The following is a 12440-nucleotide window of genomic DNA, read 5'->3' as shown; positions in this document are numbered from 1 at the left end:
TGTAGGTAACTTTTTGCTTCAGGTATGTTATTCCTTCTAACTTTGAAATTCCAAATAGTGTATTCCAATCCAGTTTGCCTTTCTTCAACAAGACAGAGTGTAGGGTCAGTGTTCCTTTATATGTTTATTTCTCCAGAATCAAATCTGATATTCGTGTGTGACTGTGTGTAGGTGTGTGTGTTTGTATCATCTATTTTTGACAAAGGCCTTGTTGGCCAAAAGCTTATATTGTGACAGTCTTTTTGTTGTGCTATCTGTGACTCAGCGTCTTTGCTATATGGTGAGTGCCAACTTCCGTTTCGATAATATTGTGACATTCCATCCTGGGTTTTCCATTGTTTGATTTATTCCATCCTTCAGTAGATAATTTATGTTAGCATTTTAGAACCAGGCCTTATTAAACTGATGGTTCGCTCTAATACACATACTTATCAGCATCTTCTGTCTTGGCATTATTGCATTCTTCTTGAAGTCTAATGGTATTTAGCCTGTTTCATATATCCTGATTATTAGACATAAAACTTTTCCCATGACTGATTGTCCCAAAGATCTTAATGATTATGAAGGAATGTTGTTTACTTCAGGTACCATGTTTCAACTTAGGTCTATCTATGGTTTGTCAAATTCTTATTGCAGTATCTCATAACCTAGCTGATCTTCATCTACTTTCCCATTTTCTTCAAAATATTCTCATAAACTTTATATAACTCTAATCTTCATACAGCAGCTTCTCTTTTCTCTGAAGATTTGTGAATTATGCTATACTTAATATCAGTCTGATAATATACTTAATATCAGTATATACAGCTGCTGCTGCCGCTGGTCTGTGTTTCACCTCTGGCCTCTCATACTCTGACATTTTGCACTTACTGTCAATCTAATTTTCTGTTTCATTTGCTCCATTTTTCTCCCTTTCATCAACGAAATCTAATATTTTGAACGTTATCGAAGAACTTCTGCTCTTTCTAGTCTTTTTGTCAAGTTTTTCCAATGATGCGACACTACTTCATCTTCCAAAGTAATCCTTTACTTTTCTCAATTATAGTCCTTTTCCCTATTTTAGCTGAACCATGTCTAATATTCTGTTTCAAACTATCAACATTCTGTGCTTGTTTCAACTTATCCAGGTCCCATCTCTTTATTTTCCTTCCTTTCTCTTATATCTTAAGCTTTAGTCTGCATTTTGTACCAATAAATTATGGTCAGAATTCACATCTGTTCCTTTCAAAGTTTTACTATTTGAATCCTGATTTCTAAATCTCTGATCTGTATCTTACCATTATTTACTCTATATGAAACATTTTTGTATCTACAGGATTCTTCAGTGTATACAATATTGTTTCGTGATTCATAAGCCAAGTGTTTGGATTTCTTTAAATTATGCTCTTTGTAAAATTTTACACCACTTTGTTCTTGTTCCTAAACCCATGTTCTCCAACCATTTTTTCTTCTTGTCCTTTTCCACTTCTGAATTGCACAATTAATTCTCTGTATTTCCTCATGTACTGGATCTCATCATACCCTTTTTCATTCTCATCTGTCTATGGAGTTAATCAGCATGTGTTCTTGTACATCTGTGGAAGGTCATGGCTATGATAATTTATTCACTATGCTGCCCATCATAGTTTTCCCACATTGCTGTTTTATTATTCATTAGTAAACCTACTCCTGCATTACCCCTGTTTGATTTTGTGTATCATAAAATTTCTGAAATGTTTTTTCTTAAAATATAAATATTCTAATTTGACAGACAAATGATGGGTGAAGGAAGCTGGCCAGATATGGAGTACATTCCCTGTGAAGAATATGAAGAAAATAAAAATATTCCTCCTGTGAGAAAGCTGAATCTTTTGGACACTTTACAGCAGGTAGTATCAGTTTCTGTAATTGAATTATTTGATGTATCTACAAACTAATTACCTGTATCCTCAGTGTTTGTTATATTATGATACTAACCAACCAACAATTATCTTCACATATGATGCCAGAACTCATTAAAATTTTAGAGTGACTGTATGAGTTTATGGGGAATGGGAGTACGGATAACTGCATATGCAGCAAACTGCTCCCATAAATGTCTATACATACATATATTTCAGCACAAAGAAAGGTACACGTGTGCACTGTACAAGTTACAAAGGCTGACTGGAACATTAACATGGCAGCTCGTCAGAGCAGTTAGAGTTCAGAGATCACGCTTTACACGGTCGATGTGACCTATCAACTGCCTCCCCCCCCCCCCCCCTTCGCAGTATGGAGTATGGCCTGTGAGGTGAGACCTAAGGGTAAGTTGTGTGGGCATTGGCGTTGGAGTGATAGTGTGAGGCGGCCGGTGCACGACTGGAAGCTCCATCTCAGTCAGGGCGGCGTGCGAAGGCATGGTGATGAGCTGCAGGTCCATATCCTAATCAGACAGCCAGTGGGGGTGGACACTGCGTCAGTCGGTCCGGGAGTAGAGGTGTGGGGAGGGGTGCAGCATGCAACTGTGCCTGCCCTTAATGCAGATGAAGTCATCCGAGGAGATGAACTCTTGATGGATCACACTCTCGGGGGAGGGACAGGCTATGCACTATCTTGACATCTAGTTCCTTGTTGAGTGTTGAGTCTGCAGTGTCTGTAAGGAGCATGAGCACATGTTCGTCAAAAGCGACAGTCGACACGTCATCAATGCGGTTAGGTAGTGCACTGCAGCGCAATTTGAAAGCTGGAGAGCAAGTCTCTCCAGTAGATGAAACGTCATCAAAACCTGCACATGGGGTTGATGATGACACACTAGGGAAACCCGCAAACTGCAGTGACGAATCATCAAAAGGAGAAGACCCTACCATGGGATGAGCTAACTCATTATCAGACTCGGCAATGGAAAATTCATCCACATGGTCCGACTGGGATGTCAGAGGTAGCGTTGGAGTCCACGAAAGCAGGCTTCAGCCTGTGTAGCAAAACGGTCTGCGTGCGATCTTTAACCATAATGTTGAACGTCATCTCACCCCTCCGGAGTGCTTCAAAGGGGCCGAGGTATGGTGGTTGCAGGGGTTGTCTATCTATGGTTTGTCAAATTCTTATTGCAGTATCTCATAACCTAGCTGATCTTCATCTACTTTCCCTTTTTCTTCAAAATATTCTCATAAACTTTATATAACTCTAATCTTCATACAGCAGCTTCTCTTTTCTCTGAAGATTTGTGAATTATGCTATACTTAATATCAGTCTGATAATATACTTAATATCAGTATATACAGCTGCTGCTGCCACTGGTCTGTGTTTCACGGAATCGTCCTTGAGCATAATGTGGGAGCATGTGTTGAGTGCGGTTGGCACATAAGTGTCCGGTGGAGAATGACTGACAGGCAAATGTAGCCATGCGTGTCTAAAGTGAGTGCGCATTCTACTAATAAAGTCTGGGGAGGTGGGGAAATCCTCAGGTGCTTGAGGCAGGATAAGTTCCCCAGGTAGAACCAGGTTCTCGCCCAAAATGAATTCGGAGGTAGCTCCCTGTAAGTCAGGTTTGAAGGTCGAATCGAGACCGAGTAACACCCAAGGAAGCACGGTCTGAGGCAGTCATGGCACTTGAGTGCTGTTTTAAGGGTGCGATGCCATTGTTCCACTAAACTGTTGCTTTGCGGGTAGTAGGCTGTTGTATGAATTTTTTTAATACTGCAAAAGTTACATAGAATCGTGAAAAGTGCAGACTTGAACTGTCGACCCTGGTCAGTGGTGATGGGGTGGACAGGCAACCAAACCTAGCTATCCATGATGAGACAAATCCCTTGGCCACAGTTTCTGCTGTGATGTTGGGTAAAGAAACAGCTTCCACCCGACAATACATGTGGTCGATTGTGGAGAGGATATATCTGTGGCCCTCTGATGGTGGCAGAGGGCTGATAAGGTCGATATGTACGTGACAAAAATGTCCTTGCAGGATGTCAAACTTGCCAAGGGGGGGGGGGGGGGGGGAGAGGTGTGGCGTCTGATTTTGTTACGTTGGCAGGAAACGCAGCTGCACGCCCAGGCTTGACAGTATTGCTTAACATTTTTCCAAACAAAATGCTCAGTGATGAGGTATGTGGTGGTGCGGACACTAGGGTGGGCGAGGTTATGCAAGACATCAAAGACTTGTGGGTGCGATGTGGGAGGGAGCAAAAGCCGCAGAGTGCCAGAAGAAGAGTCGCACCACACTTCATCCGAAACGCCGAGGAACTTGGCTTTGGTAAACACAAGCGATGTCTGCGGATCTGTGAGGAGAGCTTGAGATTCCTCATCGGAGACCTGGAGAGAGGTGAAGTCGGATAAATCGACGATGCGTGGGACAGTATTGATCCACAAAAAGAAATCAGTGGGGATGTTTTCTTTGCCTTTGATGTAGCGTACATCTGTAATAAATTGAGAGACCAGGTCAAAGTGGCGGAAACGCCGAGGGGGTGGGTCCTTGGGAGGGTTGCAGAAGGCGTCCGTCAGTAGTTTGTGGTCAGTAAGGATGAAGAAAGAATGGCCTTCAATGTCAGGGCAAAAGTGTTTGACGGCTTCATAGATTGCCAGAAGTTCTCTATCAAAAGCGGAATATTTCTTCTGTGCTGTAGACAGTTTTTTAGAGAAGAAATGAAGGGGTGAAACCATGTTGCCTTTGCGTTGCTGTAATACTGCCCTGACTGCGATGTTGCTGGCATCTGTAGTGATGAACAACTCGGCAGACGGATTGGGGTGGGCGAGTACGACAGCATGAGATAACGGTGTCTCTGGTGCCCTGAAGGCTTCTAGCATAGGTTCAGTCCAATGGACTTGCTTAAGGCCTGAATTCTGTTTGCCGGGCAATGAGTTCGTCAGCAGGGCCTGCGTGGTGGCAGCAGAAGGTAGATGTTGGTGGTAGTAATTTATAGTACCCATGAAATGTCAGAGTTCTTCATACGTAGCCAGGGGTGGCAATGACGTGATAGCCTGCATGGGGGATTTGGGAGGCTGTATTCCATCTGCAGTGACGATGTAACCCAAAAATGTCACAGAAGACTGGTGCAATTGGAATTTATCTTTGTTGACCTCAACACCATTGGAGTTCAAGGTCTGGAGGACCTGGGATAAATGATCTTCATGGTCCTCAGTCGACTTGCTGAAAATGAGGATGTCATCCAGGTATGCAAAGTAGAGCTCGAACTGTCGTAACATTGAGTCAATGAAATGTTGCCACATTTGTGCCACATTCTTTAAGCCGAATGGCATGAAGTTGTATTGGAACAAACCGAGTGGCATGATGATAGCCGTCTTTTGAATATCTTCCGGCGGTATGGGAGTCTGGTGATAGGCACTTTTACAGTCAGTCACACTGAAGATTGTGGTGCCCGATAACATGTAGGTGAAACTGTTTATGTTCAGCACTGGGTAATTGTCCATGACAGTGTGAGTGTTTAAGTTTCTGTAATCACCACACATTCGAAAAGAACCGTCATGTTTGGTGACGAGGTGAATTGGTGAAGACCAATTGCTGTCCGATGGCTATAGCATGCCTGCCTCCAGAAGTTCGTTAATTTGCTGCTGCGCCGCGCACAACTTAATGGGTTTGAGATGTCTAACTTTGTGCCTAATAGGAGGGCTGGCAGTGGTAATTATCATGAGTGTCATTTCGTCAGTGACAGAAGAGACTGAGAACTGCACACGAGGCTGACGTGAAGTTTTGGTACAAGTGGGGCTCGATGAGGCATAGCCATTAGTGCAAGTGGGAAAAGTCAGCATGAAATTCACATGCCTATTAAGTGAGTGTGGTGTGCTGTTGTTTGGAGATGTCAGCTGCGTGCACAACACGGGGAAAATCAGGGCGCGCAGCGACTGTTTGTTGTTAGCTTTGGCTTGAGTAACCGGTGCAGGTGAGAGAGGCGTTGGTGTTGTGCGGGGAATGCGATGGCCACCAAATCACATGATTGGCACTCAAGAGAGGGGGAATGTTTACGAACATGTGGGGTGGCTGCCTGCACAGTGGGCGTGTTTGCATTGCGTGCATAACTGTCCTTAGAAGCACTGTTTGAAATACATGGCACTGCACATAGCACACATGTGGCGAATGCAGAGATCACTTAACGCAAATCATCACATGCAATGAATGTTTTTGAACTAACCTGATGAGTGTCCATGCTGGTGTCTGCTGATGAAGGTTGATCAGGTGAAGGAACTGTGGATTGCAGTTGCAGCAGGAGCTATGAGCCACGGTGAGCTCGTTGAAAGTGTGAGCATTGCGTTGTTTCAACTCATTGTTATGCCGACGGAGTTGTGCTGCTGCATCGTACTCTGACAGTAGATTAGTGACGCAGGTCACAATTTTGTCCACGAGGGTGGAGCACTCACGAACCAAATCACATGTCACGACGGAAGTGGAACGATGAGCGTAAGTGCCTGAGCAAGGTATCTGAGTGTCAGAAGGGTGGTGTAGCACTGAAGCTGGGACAATGTTCAGGGAGAGTTTGTAGTGGGACAAGAAATCCATACCGAGAAATGGTTCATCAATGTTGGCAATGTAAAAAGTCCACAGGAAACATAGAGAAGGAGATAGATACACCATAACTTTAACAGAGCCAACAGTTTGGTGGCTTCAGCGTATCTTGAAAGGCCTGCTGTCCCATGGTAGGATAGGCTGTCCTGTAACCTGGCACTGCTGGTGTGGGTGTATTTCTAGTAAACACGTCCCGAATAACGGCTGGTTGCAGTGTCCCTGATGAGTCACAGAAGCACGATGCAGCAGGCACGGTCGGTACCATGGGGACAAATGGGTGAGCAGTGTGTGAGGCTGGACCATAAGTTAAAGGCACAGTACTTAAATTGTCCACCTTGGAAATGATGCAGAAGGCTGGCGCAGCAGGCACAGACAGTACTGCAGAAGGAGTGAGCAGCTGTATGGTTGGAATTGGGGCACTCTGTGTGTGAGGGGGGGTGGGGTGGTTTGGTACTTGGTGTGGCAACAGCGAGAGTCTTCTGTGCACCCTGTGTGGTAGGACCATAAATCACTTCTGAAACCTGCTGGCAGTCCCATTGTCGTGGTAGAATGTTCCTGGATGGCAAAGCGCCATCGGGGGTGCTCGAACCCATGTGGTCGAGAGCCTGGTGGTTGAGCCTGGGGAACTTGATGTATAAAAATGTCCATTATTAAATTGTGAGAAAGGCAAAACTGGCATAGCATGATAGCAGTTTACTGCGTGTGCATTTTGCACGAATGGCTTTATTGCACACGGCACTACTGTAACCGATGTTGCGGTACTTAGAGGATCAGAGCATGTGTACGACTTTGGGACCTTAGAACACTACATGAGCGATCGATCATTACACGATTCTGGAAATCATCCACTTCACCTTTCACTTGTTGGAATGCACAATCTGGCAACATGAAACCTGAGTCCATTGTCTGTGGTAACGGCGTAACACTTGGCCATTGTAGAGCTGCAGAGTTTGAGGTTAACTTCATAGGAGATTATGAATCACTGTCTGTTAGGGGCGAAACAACCATTGACAGGGGATTGGGGTGGCCTGGTAGTAGTAGCTGAGCCTAGAAATCCTCGTATAAAAGGTTGGGTGTAGGCAGCTATGGCATCGAACGTAAAACTATTGATTCCACACAGCCGGCACAGAAGTCGCAGAAGATGTAGAAACTTTGGCATCACCAATATGGGAAATGAGAATACGGATAACTGTATATGCAACAAACTGTTCCCATAAATGTCTATACGTACATATATTTCAGAACAAAGAAAGATACACGTTTACACTGTACAAGGTACAAAGGCTGACTGGAACATTAACATGGTGGCTCGTCAGAGCAGTTAGAGTTCAAAGATCGTGCTTTATGTGGTCGATGTGACCTATTGACACCACAAGTTTTTCATATATATGATACACGTCCATGACAAATAACTATATAGTATTACTTCATCACAGTTAACATACCATTATTCATTGCCAACAGGTATACTTTTCTTGCAAATTGTAAGTGGTTCCAAACACCTATAGCAATCTATGATGGAGCCACATTCAAAGTCCTTAAGACAATTTAATGGTACGTATTTTGGTCCAGCATTCTTCCACATGTAAATGAACAGAAAATATCTAATATATTAAAATAGTGATCCACATATTATTTTAGACATAGGCACCCAGAAAAATTCTTCTCTGTGTAACATTGTGGAGCAGTAGGTAAAATAAAGTAAAATAAAATAAAATAAAGACAGAAGACTTATCATGGTTTGGAGTCCATATTAAACTGTAGGTCCTCTTATAACTGACTGGGTAAGTCAGTTCAAAGTATGAAAATCAGAGGCATACCACTTCCAACAGGATGATGATTAGTGAAGCATTGCAGTGTTCAAAATAACCTTCAGACTGAGGAAAAGCTTCACATTTTTTTCTGGAAGTCTTGCTTTAAAAAATTGACACTACTCTTTTCTAGATCACTGCTGATTAATCATAATTTTTGTGTGGACAGGAGTAAAGACTACATTTTGTGTAATATCATACAATTTCTACATAGCCAAGGATGTTGCTTTTAAACATGGCACCATAACCTTTTAAAATCATCACCATTATAAGGATACTTAACAGCATAATTAAGCAAAAATTAAATAGGCACCAAAAAATTACACAAACTAAGTGACATCAGATACAGGCCAAACAGATAGGCCCAAATTTGACAGTTTTTGAAGCCAATTGTTTCACATGTACTAAAATAGAGGAAAGAGTTGGTGGAAATGATGGATCTAATCAGGGAAGTCACCCAAGAATCTGACTCTGTGTCAAGGGAGACATCACAGTTTTTGTCCTATCCTGATGCAGCATCTGTGTACCTTTGTTAATCAATTCATGACTAGTTTCAATTAATTTAAGCATTTGGGCTTCTTTTCACAGATGAAGAAGTATCTGCTCATGCAACATTGTGCTTTTGTCACTATCTGTCCATTATGCTTCCAGTTTAAAATGTATAAATCTTTTGGATATATTAATGTCATAAACACTGCCTCATATAGCCCTTTTTTGCATTCTACATACAGTGTTGTTTTGATAGTTGTGTGAACTTAGTCTATTTATATAACTCTACAGAAAGAACAACTTAATAAAAAACAGAAAAGAACCACCTATGTACATGAGAGTAGTATATTTATAGACACTTACAACTCTTGCCAGGGCTAAGATGAAGACTGGAACAATGTACAAAGCAGATGCTCTTGTAAATCACCGATAAGGCACACAAAGTGGAAGCAGTGGCTCCCTCTGTTATGGATGGTAGTCAATGAAGCTCTGTCTTGAAGGAAGGCAACAGTTCCTCCAGTAGTTATGACTGGTGTAAATCAAGAGGATTGTTATATCAGACCCAATGTTGGGACCGATAAAGCATATGGAGTGGGAGCAGTGGCTCCCACTGTTATGGATGGTAGACAGTAAAGGTCTGTCTTGGAGGAAGGTAACAGTTCCCTCAGTAGTTATGACTGGTGTAAATCAAAAGGATTGTTATATCAGACGCAATGTTGCCCAAAGGCATAGCAGAAGCTGGATTTAACAGGAGCAGTAATATGACGTGGAAATTGGTGGGGAACTATTCCTCCCCAGTACATGTAATTATAAGGTGATAATGTTGTGATGGATTCATCCTGAGTAAAATATTCTGGAGGTAAAATGGTCCACCAATCAGATCACAGGTGGACATTGCTCATCAAGACCCACAGACAAAAAGAGAATGCTGATTTACTGTGGTAACAAGGAATTCTGGAAAAGTAAGGTAACGTCATACACAGTGGCACCAACAATGAACAATACTGGGGGGGGGGGGGGGGGCATACTGGGGGTCTTGCCCTGAGAAATTTTCTACATTTTAGATGAAAAATAGTGAGTTTTAAAGTCATGTTATAGTCATATGATCAACATTAGAACCCCAAAAACTGGACTCTTGATAACTCAACACTTCGGGAAACTCGACAAGCCTGGCACATGTTTTTGGCTTTGAAAAAAGAAACAAAACATAAACATACATGGTATTTTCATAAAAAGGTAATTTAATTTACAGTAATACCCATGCTCATAGACTATTGCAGAGTAGTGAATATATAGCTCTGAAAAGACTGAAATTACATTAAGACTGAAAATATTTAAATAAATCCTAAACTGTCATTAAAAGAATAAAACATAAAATATTGCTGTCGCACTGTAATAGCACTTTGATTAATAAGTGAAATAGCTAATTTAACCTTCGATAAAATTAGAAGGTCAGCATTGGCCATAATTTTGATGATTTATTAACAGCAAAATAGATTTTTGATCACATAATATCATCTTCAGTGCTTTAGTGTACAAATTAAAGCTTGTAGGCACTGGTATCTAGTTATTAGTAGTAACAGAAGCTATGAAACGTTTACAATCACATTGTTCCAAATGTAGCAATGTGGGAGCCCTTAAGTGCTGTGGAAGTAGGTAGTTGTGCACTGTAATGGCACACAGTATGTGACTCAGGATTAGTTTCAGATCCTGAATGCACTAGGAAAGTGTCTCCAGTCCACCTATCCATTACAAAAAGTCTGTGTGATCCTGTCATTATGGGAAGGTCAGAAAAAGCTGACAGTATTGTTGAAACATGTGGAAGCAAATATCGGAACCAAAAAAGCTTACAAGTGTGTGACTTGCAAGTGCTTTAACTGATCTTGATGAGTATGTGCACCTACTGACACTCATACAGGAAGTTTGGTTACACACATCATTTGGTGCAATGCCAAGCTACTTTTCCAAAACATTTATGAAGCCAGCACCACCTGCATACCCAGCTGTCATTAGAAGGTGGGCAAATATCATCATGTTGCTGCAGCCAAGCATTAAGGCAGGCAAGTTCAGTGATGAGACAACTCACTGACGACTCCAGTATCAGAGTACGCACTTGTGGAGAAGCAGTGCCTCTTGAAACAAGTGAGGCTGCAGTGCTTGTTCGGGGCTGCCCATCATAATCTCATACTTCACTTAACACAAACTTGGATCTGCATAACTAATCACCACAAAGTCAACTTCTTTTGCTAGTTCATCAATGGGAAGGTCAGAGGAAGCTGACAGTATTGTCAAACCATGTGGAAGCTAATGTCAGAACCTAAAAAGCTTTAGTGACTGTCCAGCTAGCAGGCCTTGTTCCACCAATGTGCATGGTGAGTAGAGCACTTGTGAGGGGAAAGTTCAAGTTATTGCATCACTTTCCATGACTTTTTGTAAGCATGATTTCAGAAAATATTCCAAGATAGCATCCTGAAGAACAGCAAAAGATTCTTTGCCAAACACACCTGCCAGCTGTTCACTAACTGTAAGGTCCAGTTGCAAAACCACAATAGTAAATTTCCCCACTTCAGAATCAACACCATGGAAGTGAAAAATGGTGATGATTTGCCTTAACCATAATTGTGTTTTGCCTTAACCATAATTGTGTGTTGATCGACCAGAAAGGTGGAATTTTTATATTCCTGATTCCCATGCAAATACTATTGTCGACGGCTGGAGCTGACAGTGGAGTTGATCTCTTTTGTGAGGTATGAGGCTCTTCTTTAACAGGGATGATGGACTTCACAGTGGTGAGCATTATGTATCAGTATGCACATAGAAATTAAACTGTTTGGCTCAGGGGCACAACTTGTGGATTCTTGATGTATACCATTCATATGACATACAGGTGCAACAATATAGAAAATGAAGCACTTGTGTTACTCACTAAATACACTGATTTAGAAAACACCATACAAGGGCCACCTGCACAATAGAGCATCCATACTCCAATATTCAAAGAATATAAAACAGAAGAGATAATATACTTTATGCAATAGCCTTCCTTTTGGTGGTAAGTCGCATCATCGTTGTCACCACAGTCTTAAAAGAAGTGTTCAGCAGCTCAGTAAATGCAATAGGAAAGGTACTAAATATTGAAAAAGGCAGGAAAGGGACACACATGGGTGACAGATGAGATACAGGAATTAGTAAGTAATGATAAACATGTAAAAATGTTGTAAGTGAACTGCAAGAATATATTTATAGGGTGTTCATTGTAACTGAAGACATTGAAATATCTTAAAGACTACATATCAGATAAAAAAAGTGATCATTCCAATTTGTTTGTCTTTGAGGGGAACATCCAGCAATACCATACTTGACATGCCATCCCATCCTGTGTGAGGGTATTGGGGAGCAACTTTGAAATCTTTTGCAGATTACAATTCTACTGCAAAATCTTCATACATTTTGTCTGAAGCATTTTCTTTGTTTCCCCCACAGATGGTACTGTAATTGGAGAAACAGAAATGGGCACACAATCATAATTTATGATATAATACTCAATGGCCCTTGAATATCCAATGGCACATGGAACCCCATCTCCGTGCTGCAAGGGTAGGACAGATCAGTATTTCATAACTTCTAATTGGAAACCCCATGTGCAATGTTGTATACACCAAACA

The 12440-nt window shown here is 41.7% G+C and overlaps 1 protein-coding gene across 1 annotated transcript in view; it reads left to right on the top strand.

Moving 5' to 3' along the window:
• Positions 1 to 12440, top strand: part of LOC126236653 (ionotropic receptor 25a) — a 485919-nt gene that overhangs the window by 178005 nt on the left and 295474 nt on the right. The window contains exon 8 of the mRNA XM_049946121.1: positions 1751 to 1868. Coding sequence (XP_049802078.1) covers positions 1751 to 1868 — 118 coding nt within the window. The remainder of the gene's footprint in view (positions 1 to 1750; positions 1869 to 12440) is intronic.

This window comes from Schistocerca nitens, chromosome 1 (genome assembly GCF_023898315.1).
Source record: "Schistocerca nitens isolate TAMUIC-IGC-003100 chromosome 1, iqSchNite1.1, whole genome shotgun sequence".
NCBI classification, from domain to species: Eukaryota; Metazoa; Arthropoda; class Insecta; order Orthoptera; family Acrididae; genus Schistocerca; species Schistocerca nitens.
Note: the sequence above shows the minus strand (reverse complement) of the source record. Positions and strands in the feature narration are given on the sequence as shown.